The 12337-nt window shown below is 41.1% G+C and overlaps 1 protein-coding gene and 1 gene segment (V, D, J or C); both read left to right on the forward strand.

Moving 5' to 3' along the window:
* Nucleotides 1-458: 458 nt before the first annotated feature.
* LOC125356178 lies at nt 459-1398 on the forward strand. The segment is given in 2 exon segments: nt 459-553; nt 1003-1398. Coding segments are annotated over 2 exon segments (381 nt in total).
* A 6140-nt stretch (nt 1399-7538) lies between these two features.
* LOC125355917 (immunoglobulin kappa light chain-like) lies at nt 7539-11910 on the forward strand. The gene is made up of 4 exons (XM_048352194.1): nt 7539-7593; nt 7676-7954; nt 8871-8876; nt 11579-11910. The coding sequence occupies exons 1-4, from the start codon at nt 7539-7541 to the stop codon at nt 11908-11910; spliced, it is 672 nt and encodes a 223-aa protein (XP_048208151.1).
* The last annotated feature ends 427 nt before the right edge of the window (nt 11911-12337 follow it).

Genomic DNA, 12337 nt, shown 5'->3' on the forward strand with positions numbered 1-12337 from the left:
TCCATGGTTTGTCTGAATTATGGATCTGTACAAAACTTTATTCATTGCGCAATTCATATTTCTGTTTTCTACACCATATACAGTTTATATTAAGCAAAATAAAATAGCCAGACCTAAACTTTTAAACAAATATCTAAAAATAAGTAAGAATGAGTCAATATTTATGGATATACATCCTATTCAAGAAAAATGTAAATTGTACCTGGGAAAGAGTTGAAGAATTAGGAAGCAGGTCAAGAGCAGGAAGAATCACGAAGGCGTGTTCCTCCCTAGAGCACACACAGTAGATCTCTCTTGTTTTCTTGATCACAGTTAATGTCATCTGCTCACAGGAGAGGCCCCACCCTCCTGGTGTCTCTTTCCACCTCACTGACAGTTTGTCTCCCACCACTGCACCCACCAGGTCATTTGCATATTGCTCCCTAGGGAGGAGCTTCCCTGCAAGTCCAGCATAAAAGCTCAGCTCTCAGCTGCCTGCACTGACCAGGACTGCTCCCTCTCACCATGAGGTGCCCTGCTCAGCTCCTGGGGCTGCTCATGCTCTGGATCCCAGGTCAGAACACACTAGAGAGGAGGAAGGGGGGGGGATGGGCTGAGCTCTGGTGCCCACTGCTCCCCATGTGTGTTGTATCCACTTATGAGATGTGCAGATCTGCCCTTCTGGGTGGAAATGTGACCTATGTATCTGTGAGGATGAGGAAGACTCCAGAAGGAGCAAGGACCCATGCTGTGGTTTCAACTAAATAGTGGGATGGTGCTGGAAGAGTATAGCGGTCCCTTATGGTTTACAAGCATCAAATTTTGTGAATGTTTGCATGTGCCTGTGCATGCATTTGTGAGTGTGTGTGTGTGTGTGTGTGTGTGTGTGGTGTATTCATTATATATTTAGTGAACATTTTGGTGCATAAAACAAAAATTCTAGCTAGAAATAAGAACAGATTATCTTCAAAAATGGTTCATGATTCTTGTATTTTACGGGGTCCACTTCTCTTAATATTTTAGGATCCAATGGAGATGTTGTGCTGACCCAGACTCCACTCTCCCTGCCTGTCACCCTGGGAGAGCCGGCCTCCATCTCCTGCAGGTCTAGTCAGAGCCTCCTGCATAGCAATGGAAACACATATTTGGAATGGTTCCTGCAGAAGCCAGGCCAGTCTCCACAACTCCTGATCTATTGGGTTTCCAACCGAGCATCTGGAGTCCCAGACAGGTTCCGTGGCAGTGGGTCAGGCACGGATTTCACACTGACCATCAGCAGGGTGGAGGCTGAGGATGTTGGGGTTTATTACTGTTTTCAGCATACACATGCTCCTCCCACAGTGATACAGCCCTGAACAAAAACCTCCCTGCTTGAGGTGGCCCAGCTGTCACATGTAGCTTTGTTTGGAACAGCACAACAGCTTTCCTGAGACACTGTGATAGCAAGAAATTGGAGAAGTCAGGAGAGTAAGTTGTTGTTGAGCTATGAGTGCCTCTGCTACCCTTTGGGAAAATTGCCCTAAAAGCCATGGAATACACAGATAGTTACATGGCTCATTCAGCTGAGGATGATATGATAACTCATGATATAACTGATTAAATCTTCTTTCTGATCCCATCTGCTTCGCTGTCATTGGTTAATTAGATTTGAACACCACTAATTGGATAGTATTTGGCAATATTAAACATAGTGCTTTTCAAAGGATTCTCATCGTTGGCTGAGGGGGTGGGATTTACCAGCTCAGTATTAGCATAAGCTATATTGGGACTTCCAGGACAGTCTTGGTTACATAAGGAGACCCTGTTCAAAAACAAAACCAACAAGGTAAATGAGTAAGCCCTTGATTTATGTTGCTTATATCTAGTGTTTTGTCATAACTGCTGAAATAAATAACGACCCAAACCCTACAAACGCAGTCTCCTCATGCATGAAAGAACTTTCAATTGTGACCAGTTCTCAGAAGAGAGCAGGAGATGATATCATTATCATGTGATCCTGAGCACCAATAGTGGAGAGAGCTTGAGGGCCGTGTCTAGTCCTCTCTGTTATGAGATATGAAAAGTGTGTATGGAGCTAAAGCTGGAACAAGTGTGTCAAAAGCCTGTGGTTGTGAAACTACTAGAAAGTTGAAAGTTGTCATAGTTTCTAAGTTATGTGAAATTTCCTCATCTAATGGAATCCTATGTGTTACAAAAATTTTGATGAAAAAAATTTGTGTAGACTTGCTTAGAAAATATGCATTCTGAGAGAAATATTCCTAAAGTAGTAAATACTTTTATTTGGGGATAAAAATAGGAGTATTTTTCCTGTTCCCAGCCTCTTACTTCCTCTATTTAGCACTAACCTTCCCTCTCCATAGACATCGTGGAGTAGGGTTCTACATTGCTTTTCCTTATGGGGAGATAACAGGGGTTCCTGAGGAAAGAGATGTGAGATCACGATAGCCATTCCCCATTCAACACAACCTCATCACGGAGAGCTTTGAAAGTCATTACCCTAGAGGTGACTCAACAGAGCCTATGTAGTTGGTGTCATGGAGACTTAACACACAGGACATAATGACCAGAAGACTCAACAGCCCCTGCATCATTGAGGGGACAGCAGAGTCAGAGCCAAAATCCCATGTGACAGATATCTATTAAGGATGATCTGTGTAGCTTTGAGGAAAAGTATCCCACACATGTATCCTTTCTTCTGAATTAGATCTCAGCAAATGCCCCATGGGAAAAAGGCTGAATGGGAGAACATGGGTGTGAACCTCCAAGGCTCAGGTGACTTCTCTTTTCACTTTCTTTGTCTGTGCCCAGGTAAAAGTTCTGCCTCTGGGAAAATGTGCCAACTGCTGTGATAAGGATACAGAATAAATGACAACTAGTTCAACCAGTGCGAGTCAATTACATGTTCTAGAACTTTAGATCATGCAATCCATATTTCTTCCACTGATTCTGCTGTCATAAGAATATAATTACATTATATTATTTGCATATCATTGTGGTGCTCATTTTTGGAGAAATTGTCTAAGCCAGGAAATGGAGATTCTTTTCATTTTTAATGTAGATGATGTTTTGGAGAAGGCAATTTTGGTAGTGTGTCATTTTTAAAAGAATGAGAGTGGAATCATCTCTGAAGAAAACAACTTACATGTTATTGTCATTTGCCAAAACTTTATCTTATTTTTATCAACAATCATTTTTGAAAAATTTATTCGTTTCTAATGAAAATAATGGTCAATAACTTTTGGAAATATTTTAATTGCAATTACATATCATGAAGTTCACAGTAAAAGGATATTTAAACCATCAGGATGTATAATCCAGGGAAGTAATCTATTTTATTCAGTTTTTTATACCAAAGAAATGGATTTTATTTTCATTACAACTGTATACCTGTGCAGAAAAGACATACACACATATATATATACATATGAACAATTTGCAAATAAAATTGAATACATTTATATACTATGTATGTTTTATATTTATACAAAATGATAAGTGTGACTATATACATCCAAAGTTCTGATTTCACTCAACCACCCGTATGAAGCATGAGGACTCTGCACCTATATCTGTGGACTGCACACTCCCTGGAACCCTGAGTTGTGCAACAATGCAAAACACAACTCACCAGTTAAGCTGAGATCTGCAATGCAACAGCAGCAGATGCAAAGCCCAGAGGACAAGCAGGAAACAGACTTGGCTAGAGTGGAAATGGCTGCAGAGCTTTGAGAAAGGATCCCAGGCCTCACTCACAAGTGATGGGCAGCTTTCATGCAAAAACAGGAACCAGAGCATGGCCAAAAAAACGGGTAGCCTCTTCTTCCCTCCACTAAGAGCCCATGCCGAATAAACTTTAGTAGGAAGTGGCTGAAAAGGTCTCCCATAAGGCCCTGGCTAACATCACAGAGGCAGGGAGAATCTCTCCTGACCTTGGGAGGGGACCTGCGCATCCTGACATCACTGCTGCTGTTTGGTCCACTAGGGGCGCTTTCTCATGCCTGGTCCAGGTGTCTGTCACTCTCCCAGTGGGACACCAATTGTGACCACATAGGAAGCAAACATCAGAGCTGCAAAATACGGGAAATGAAAAGTAATGGAGAAGGAAAATTGCTTTAGAAAATAATAGAATATTCCACTAGGCTACTTTCAGTACTATAGAATATAGGTAGAAGATCATTAATGAAAAGGATTAAATCTTTATTTCCTTAAAAGTGCAGACTAACTACACCTTCAAGACATAAGGCACATTGCAGCACCAACTGCATAACCTATTTTTTCCACACAGAACATCCTTTTAATTTTAGTAATTTTATGTATATTATTTATAAAGTCATAATAAATTTAAAGATAGAAGGTCTCAATTTATTTTCATTGATGAAAAAAGATGCAATTCAAATAAATGCCAAAAGGAAACCTGAATTTTAAAAAGTATGAGGGGTAATCATTACACTGTATTTATTGTTTTCTTGTTATTGTAAAGGTGATGTTCAGAGGGGTTATATTTATATAAGTCAGGTAAAAAGTAATTTTCCTTTGGACAATGTCACTACATTATTTTAGTTTTCAATTTAATTTATGAAAATCATTGTAAAGGTGATATACAGAGGGGTTCCAGTTACCCAAATGAGGGAAGAGGTAACACTGTTCAAACAGAAATATACTCATGTACTACATTTTTTAAGTTAGTCTAAGAAGAAACCAAAAAGCATATTACAAAGTATCATGACAAAAATATAAATGCAACATTAAAAAACTACAACTTATGAGAATCAGAATACACTGTGATCAAAGTAAAAATATATAACTATGAATGTCTCTCAATAATGAGCAGAATTTTTTATTTAAATTTATGTTTTGAAAACTTCCTTCAAGGAAACACCCCACCTTTGTCAGAGCTTTCAATACCACCTGCAATATCAACAAAAATGTTAAAAGTTAGCCTGGAATCGGTGGCTTACACTTGTAGTCCTAGCTACTCTGATGGTGAGATAGGAAGATTGCAGCTCGAAGCCAACTACAACCACAGGCAGAAAAAGTCCATGAGGCGTGTGTGTGTGTGTGTGTGTGTGTGTGTGTGTGTGTGTGTATGTGCTGTCCTGAGGCCTGAACTCAGAGCCTGGGTGCTGTCCCTGAGTGTTTTTGCTCAAGGCTAGCACTCTAACACTTGAACCACAACTCCAGCTCCACTTGTGAATTTCATGGACTTTCCTTCCTGAGCTGATTTCATCCTGTCTTCTTTAGATCTCATCCTGTGAACAGCTATGACTACAGGTATAAGCCACCAACACCCGACTGTGAGTCTTATCTCCAAGTAACCATCGAAATCTAGTAGTGAAGCTGTGGTTCAAGTGGTTGAACACCAACCTTGAGTGAAAAAGCTAAAGGACAGCCCATTGCTGGCACAAAAATAAAATAGGCAACAAGTTAGGAAAACTATCTTAAGTGACTCAAGGAGAAAAATAGACACCTGAGCAGTTTATTTGCCGTGTTTCCATCTTAAAGCCCAGGTCCCCTCACAGCTGAGTGGCAGCTTTTGGTAGTACTCATTATACTGCGAGTGTTCAGGTAATAAGTCAGACTTGCATGCTTCTGGTGGGTGCTTCTCACTACCCACAGGCAATGTGCAGAGTGGTAATTTCGTATGGCCAAAGAATGATGAAAATATTGAAAGATATGACACTGGTCAAGATACATTGTATTCATAAAGTGCTTGTTCAATGGCATCTCCTTTGTACAATGACTTAAAGATAACGAAAAATGAAACAATTATAATTCAGCTACTAATTGCATAAAAATGACCACCTGTTTCATGACAGAAACAGATGTTTCCTATATCTGGGAATATTAATTTGATCTATCAGAGTTCCAGCTAAAGACACGCATCTTTCCAACTCTTGGTACACATACCTGGTAACAACACTGGAGAATTACAGCACGTGTTTATTCACGTGTGCACATGTGTGTATGTGGGCAGGTATGAGGGGAGGGGGTGGGAATGAGAGAGGTGAGGATTGACAGAGAGACTGAGATGGATGTCAAGAGGGTCTGTGCTTGTGTTTGGGGAAGGAAACCAGCGGGGAAGGGGGAGAACCAGCAGGAGCTAGTGATGAGGTGAATGTAACTGAAGTACAGCATAGGAATGCAATAGTATTAAAAATCAACAAAAGAGGATCATAGGGGAATAAAATACGGGGTGGTAAGCATGATCAAATAAATGGCATGCATTTATGAAAGCTTAATGAAGGAATTTATTTGTACAAATAATATATGTTAAAGAAAGTGTAGAAGAAATGAAAGAAGAGGAGCAAGGGGGGAGGCTTAGTGAAATCCAGTTTCTGTAATCTTACAAGATGCGCTTTCACGATGTGACCACTAGATGGCGCACGTCACACTGCTCACAGAGCTGCCTATCTGAGAAATTCCAGGGTTGTGAAAGAAACAGTCATTCTCTTTGCTTTTTCCTTTTGTTTTTTGTTTTGTTTTGTTTTTTGGTCATCTGGTTTGAACTCTGGGCCTGGGTGCTGTCCCTGAGATCTTCAGTTCAAAACTAGTGCTCCACCACTTTGAACCACAGTGCCACTTGAAGAAAAGAGTCTCAAGGAATTTCCTGCCCTGGCTGGCTTTGAATCGGGATCCTCAGATCTAAGCCTCCTGAGTAGCTGGGATTACAGGCATGAACCACTGGTGTTCAGTGAAATAGTCATTTTATATGATCATATTCACATAGGTATTGAGCCCGTGCGATCCTCTCCTAAGAATATCCTCCTTTGTTCTCAATGTGTGAATGTTTAAATGCTGTTTAATCGGGTCAAGTGTAATTATTTGCCTTTTGCTATCCATTGGGTTTACTTGTAGATTTATAGGCAAATCCTAATTATTACAAATGAGGGAAACCATGCAGCCTATGCTTCTTTGGGTCTGGCTTATTATAAATTTTTCCAAGTCTCTCCATTTCCTTCTGAGTGGGGCAATGCCATTCTCTCAGAGGGAAGCATAGAATTCCACTGGGTATACATGTCATGTGTTGTTTAGCATATGTTCACATAAAAGGATACTTACTGAAATGAACTCCAAGCAATGGAAGCAAGAATTTTTCTTTTAATTTACTGTTTGTGGTTCTATTTTTCTGATGTGAAGTCTCCTCCTAAATGGAGGCAATGGGTAAGAGCAGTCAGAAGAGAAGGAAACCAGTCATTTATAGAGAGTGCACAGGGCACGGTACATACACCTCAGGTCACGATACTTTATTTCACATATATTTTTCAAAGGGTTATCTTTCATTTAAAAATGAAATCTATCTATCTATCTATCTATCTATCTATCTATCTATCTATCTATCTATCTATCTATCTATCTATCTTCCAATGCATCTCTCTGACAAGCAAATGTGAAACTCAGGGTTTTTAGGTCTATGCTTTCTCACTGAGATCTACCAGCCTGCAGCTGTGCCCAGCCTTGCCCAGCCCCTGCTGATTTGCATGTGCACAGCCCACTGCTCTGAGCTCTTCTTCATAGGCTGTGCACACCTTATGCAGGAGAAGGTCGACTCAGCACCCAGCATGGACATGAGGACCCCTGCTCAGCTCCTGGGGCTCCTGCTGCTCTGGCTCCCAGGTAAGGATGGACAAGGCTGGGGATTGCTCATCCCATGTGAACAGGGCTGCTTGGCTAATGGCTTTTATGTTTCCAATATCAGGTGCCACATGTGACATCCAGTTGACCCAGTCTCCATCCCTGTCTGCATCTCTGGGAGGCAGAGTCACCATCAGTTGCAGGGCCAGTCAGGACATTAGCAAGTATTTAGTTTGGTACCAACAGAGAGCAGGGAAAGGTTCCAAGCTCCTGATCCGTTTTGCAACTACTGTGCAACCTGGGGTCCCATCTAGGTTCAGTGGAAGTGGATCTGGGACAGAGTTCACTCTCACCATCAGCAGCCTGCAGCCTGAAGATGTTGCCACTTATTACTGTCAACAAAGTTACAATACTCCTCCCACAGTGATACAAGTCATAACAAAAACCTCCCAGGGCAGCAGAAGTGAGAGGCTGGGTGTCCCAGCTGTTGACAGAGCTGCTCAGATGCAGCCAGTCTGTGAAGATCACTGGCAAGTATTGGGAGAAAGTTCATGGAGACAACTCCACACCCTGACTTTCCTCATTCCAAGAAGCTGATACCTGACAATTCCTCTTCTGAGTTACAAAGAACACAGTTCCCTGCTCATGAAGAGTCCAGGGTGTACTAGAAATTTGCAGTCACTCAATAAAAAGAAGCCTTTCCAGTTATGTCAAAAGAGGTTTTTAAAAACAAGCCAGTATAGTTGTGAAAGAGATTTTTGAAAAGTAAGTCAGTAAAAAAAATCATTATAATTTTTTGAAAACAATTTTTGACTGGCACAGTATAATTTTATTTGAAGTATGGTATGATGTTTGGATATTATACACATTGTACAACTACCTGAATAACGTAATTAAGAGATTAGTTCATCATCTTACACAGTTATCAATTTCATGTAGTCAGGGTTTCTTATTTAGCCAATGCAATTTGTAAAAAGTATTTCAACATACATGTTAATTTTAATCTAATTATAAGAAAATTAATTTACTTTTGATGATGAATGCCAAATTCCTTGTTATTTCCCAATGCATTGTCTGATCTATTGGAAACTCAAACAAACATACACAAGAAAAAATTAAAACACGTAAATATATGGATACATAGAATATATTTAAGTCACTCCAGGAACCAAGTAACAGATACATAGTAACCAGTATTACATCAATATTTATCATGTAATCAGAAAAGGGTCTTCCTTATACCATACAGATGTACTGGGAGCATAAATAGACATTTACTAGTTAAAATGTATGTTTATGCATGAAAATGTATATGGAAGGAAGGAGTTGGATTGGGAGGGATGGGGAAGAATGGTGAAAGAGGTTATGTAGATCCAGAAGCAGCTTATTTATAAATGGACACATTTAGTTGTCTTCCTTTTCTACAACTACTTAAAGATAATAAAAGCAGAAGTGAAAACAAGACATGTGTGCAGTTCTCGCTTGTCCACCATCTCATCTCTGTCCACCCATTTCTTTGTGGGTGTGGATGGATGGATAGGATTGAGTCTCTTTTGAGGTCAGAAGTCATCTCATATCATTCAGAATATCAAAAGGAAAAGACAGAGGGAGAGGGGCAGAGACAGAGAGGCAGAGAGGAGACAGAGGGAGAGACACACACGGAGAGGAGTACTGGGAAACGCCCTTCCTGAAGAGACTGTGAGGAGAGGAGCTCACAGCTGATGACCCAGTGAGGTCCTGGCCCAAGGCTCAGAATATATCCAGGAAGGCACTGCCCAAGACCATGGCCACGCATGCCTCTTTCTATCAGCAACCTGTAACCATAGCCAGAGTCTCAGTAAGGTTCAGTGAAGGGAAAATGTGGTATATGCATACAATATGGAAGGGACACTTCTAAAATAGAACTACTTCTTGACACAAAGGAGTAAAAGACAAGTAAAAATAGATGCAATATCATTTTCTTTCCTACTCAGAACATGACCAAATTTGGAATCCTCAACAGCATCCCTGAGAGCATATATATTACAAATACAAAATAACAAATCCACCTCAGATCTATTGAATGTGAATCTGCACTGATTCTTAAGTGATCTTTTGGTAATTCCTTAAGGTGTAGGAAGCTGTCTCGTAGATGAGTGTCAGGGGCAGAGAGATGCTTTTTACTCCCCAATCAGCCCATTAAAGAGCATTTCTATTTAAAAAACATCCAACACACACACACACACACACACACACACACACACACATTTTTCGGTATACAAAGTCCTAGATGCAGTATCAGGTGAGGCCTGTCCTGTGTGTGGAAAAATATGGTGTGTTAATGTAAAGAGAACCAGCTGTGAGTTGAGGAGGCCAGGCATATGGTTGTCCTCATTTTGTAACAAGAGACCATGATGAGCACTGACTCACTGCATGAGAGAAGCTATAGCCCACCTGAGGGCAGGGCCTCCAATCCCCTAATCACTTCCCACAAGGCACCCCTTCAGATGGCCACGTGGGGTCTTCCTGGGCATCAGCAGCAGCCTCCTTGTCCATGGGCCCCTTCTTCCCAGGTGAGGATCTGCTGCAGGACGGAGCCAGAATCCTCGGGGACAAGAAGTGGAGACTGAGACCTCTGTGACAAATAAGCAGAGACTGGTTAGAGAAGATTGCAAACTGAGACATTAAAAGTTTATAGGATAATTTAGGATAACCAGAATTATATACATGTATTTGTCTTTAAGGAGTTACACAAAGGAGTTTAAAAATCATGTCAGTGTATGAGTGGAATGCATCTTGATTACTTTCTCCCTTCCATTATTCTCCAGAGGGAAGTTTTCAGAAATTCTGTGATTAATTTGTTGTACAAATAAAGTGTAGAAGAATGTCAGGATATTTACTGGAGTTTAAAGCTTCTCAAATTGAATATACATTCACAACTCCAAGTATACATAGTTATCCCATTTTCTCTTTATCTTATAAAGGCATTTGAATCACTAATAGTAATAGAAAAGTTTGTTCTTTCTGTTAATTCTTTACACTCAATCTTAATATGAAGTTCCTTTGGAAACAGAGGTTCTAACACTTGTAGCTAACATTCCAGAACAGATAAATTGGTAACAATTATACCAGACGCCTCTTCCTCTAGCTCAACTCTGCTCCCATTGTTCAACTCCCTTGAGGATCCGTGCTGCTGATGGTGGACACTGTGACTTTCTCTAGACGAGCTGAGGGAGTTGCAGGGTATTCAGACACTGTGTCCATTCCATTCTCCCAGGATGTCCTTGACAGGAACCAGCATATCTTTGGGTCTCTGATGCTGTTGTTGGGTGGCAGGGCCATGTGCACCCTATCTTCCCCTCTCAGATCCAGAGTATCACAGTGGAGTCCTTCTCCCTAGTGCTGCTGGCATCATGAATTTTATTGGTTATCACCAAACACAGAGCACAGCTGATGTCACTTCTCTCAGAAGAGCAGGCCTTGCCCTCCCCTTGGCTCTTCTCACACTGTTGCCCCCACCTGGCTATTTGCATAGTGCTCCCTAAGGAGGACCTTCCTTTCCAAGTCTGAGATAAAGGCTCAGCTCTGAACCTGCCTTGACCTGACAAGACTCCTCATTTCACTCCTAGAAATGAAGTCCTTCTCTCAGCTCCTGTGCCTGTTAATGCTCTGGATCCCTGGTAAGGCAAAGGGAGATGAGGAATGGGAGTGGATGGGGGGGGTTGAGCTCTCAGAGCCCATTTGTGACCTATCTGTGTAGGTCTTGTTATCCAAGATGGGATGAGTGATATTTAGGCCTTCCAGAGTGAGGAACATTCCAGAAAGCGCTAGAAATTGGGAAGACTCTGCTAGATGACAATACAAGTAGTGATTCCTAGAGGCCCATTTATGCTTCAGAAATACATCAATTATTAGTATTTGATATGTTTAGATTATTAATCAGTATGAAATATGAATAACAGGCAATATATATCAAAATAAAAAAAACAACAGCATGCATTTCTATGTTTGTGAATAAAGTTGCACTCCTGTTTTATTCTAATTTCAGGATCTAGTGGAGATGTTGTGCTGACCCAGATTCCACTCTCCCTGCCTGTCACCCTGGGAGAGCCGTCCTCCATCTTCTGCAGGTCTAGTCAGAGCCTCCTGTATAGCAATGGAAACACATATCTGCACTGGTTCCTGCAGAAGCCAGGCCAGTCTCCACAACTCCTGATCTACAAGGTTTCTAACCGAGCATCTGGGGTCCCAGACAGGTTCCGTGGCAGTGGGTCAGGCACGGATTTCACACTGACCATCAGCAGGGTGGAGGCTGAGGATGTTGGGATTTATTACTGCTTTCAAGAGACACATGAACCTCTCACAGTGATACAGCCCTGAGCAAAAACCTCCCTGCTTGAGGTGGCCCAGCTGTCACATGTAGTTTGTTTGGGGAGCAGCGCAACAGCTTTCAGGGTGATTGTCAGAACAAGAAGCTTTAGAAGTCATAGTAGTTTACAGCTGAGCTCTGTGTTGCATGAGTGCCTCTGCCACCCTTCAGGAACACTGGGGCAAAGGTCATGCCATGACACAGGCAGCTGGGGAAAAAATGTGGCTCACTCTGACCACTTATGACATGTTTGATTAAATCTTTATTGTGATCCTGTCTGATTTTCAATCATGTACTTATTAGATTTGACCATGACAAATTGGATAGTATTTGGCAATATTAAAAATAAATGTTTTTTTTTTTCCAATTATTCTCTCTTTAGACTGAGATAGTAGCATTGACCAGCTCAGTATTATCCTTAGCTATATTGTGAATTCC

This window comes from Perognathus longimembris, chromosome 8 (genome assembly GCF_023159225.1).
Source record: "Perognathus longimembris pacificus isolate PPM17 chromosome 8, ASM2315922v1, whole genome shotgun sequence".
NCBI lineage: Eukaryota > Metazoa > Chordata > Mammalia > Rodentia > Heteromyidae > Perognathus > Perognathus longimembris.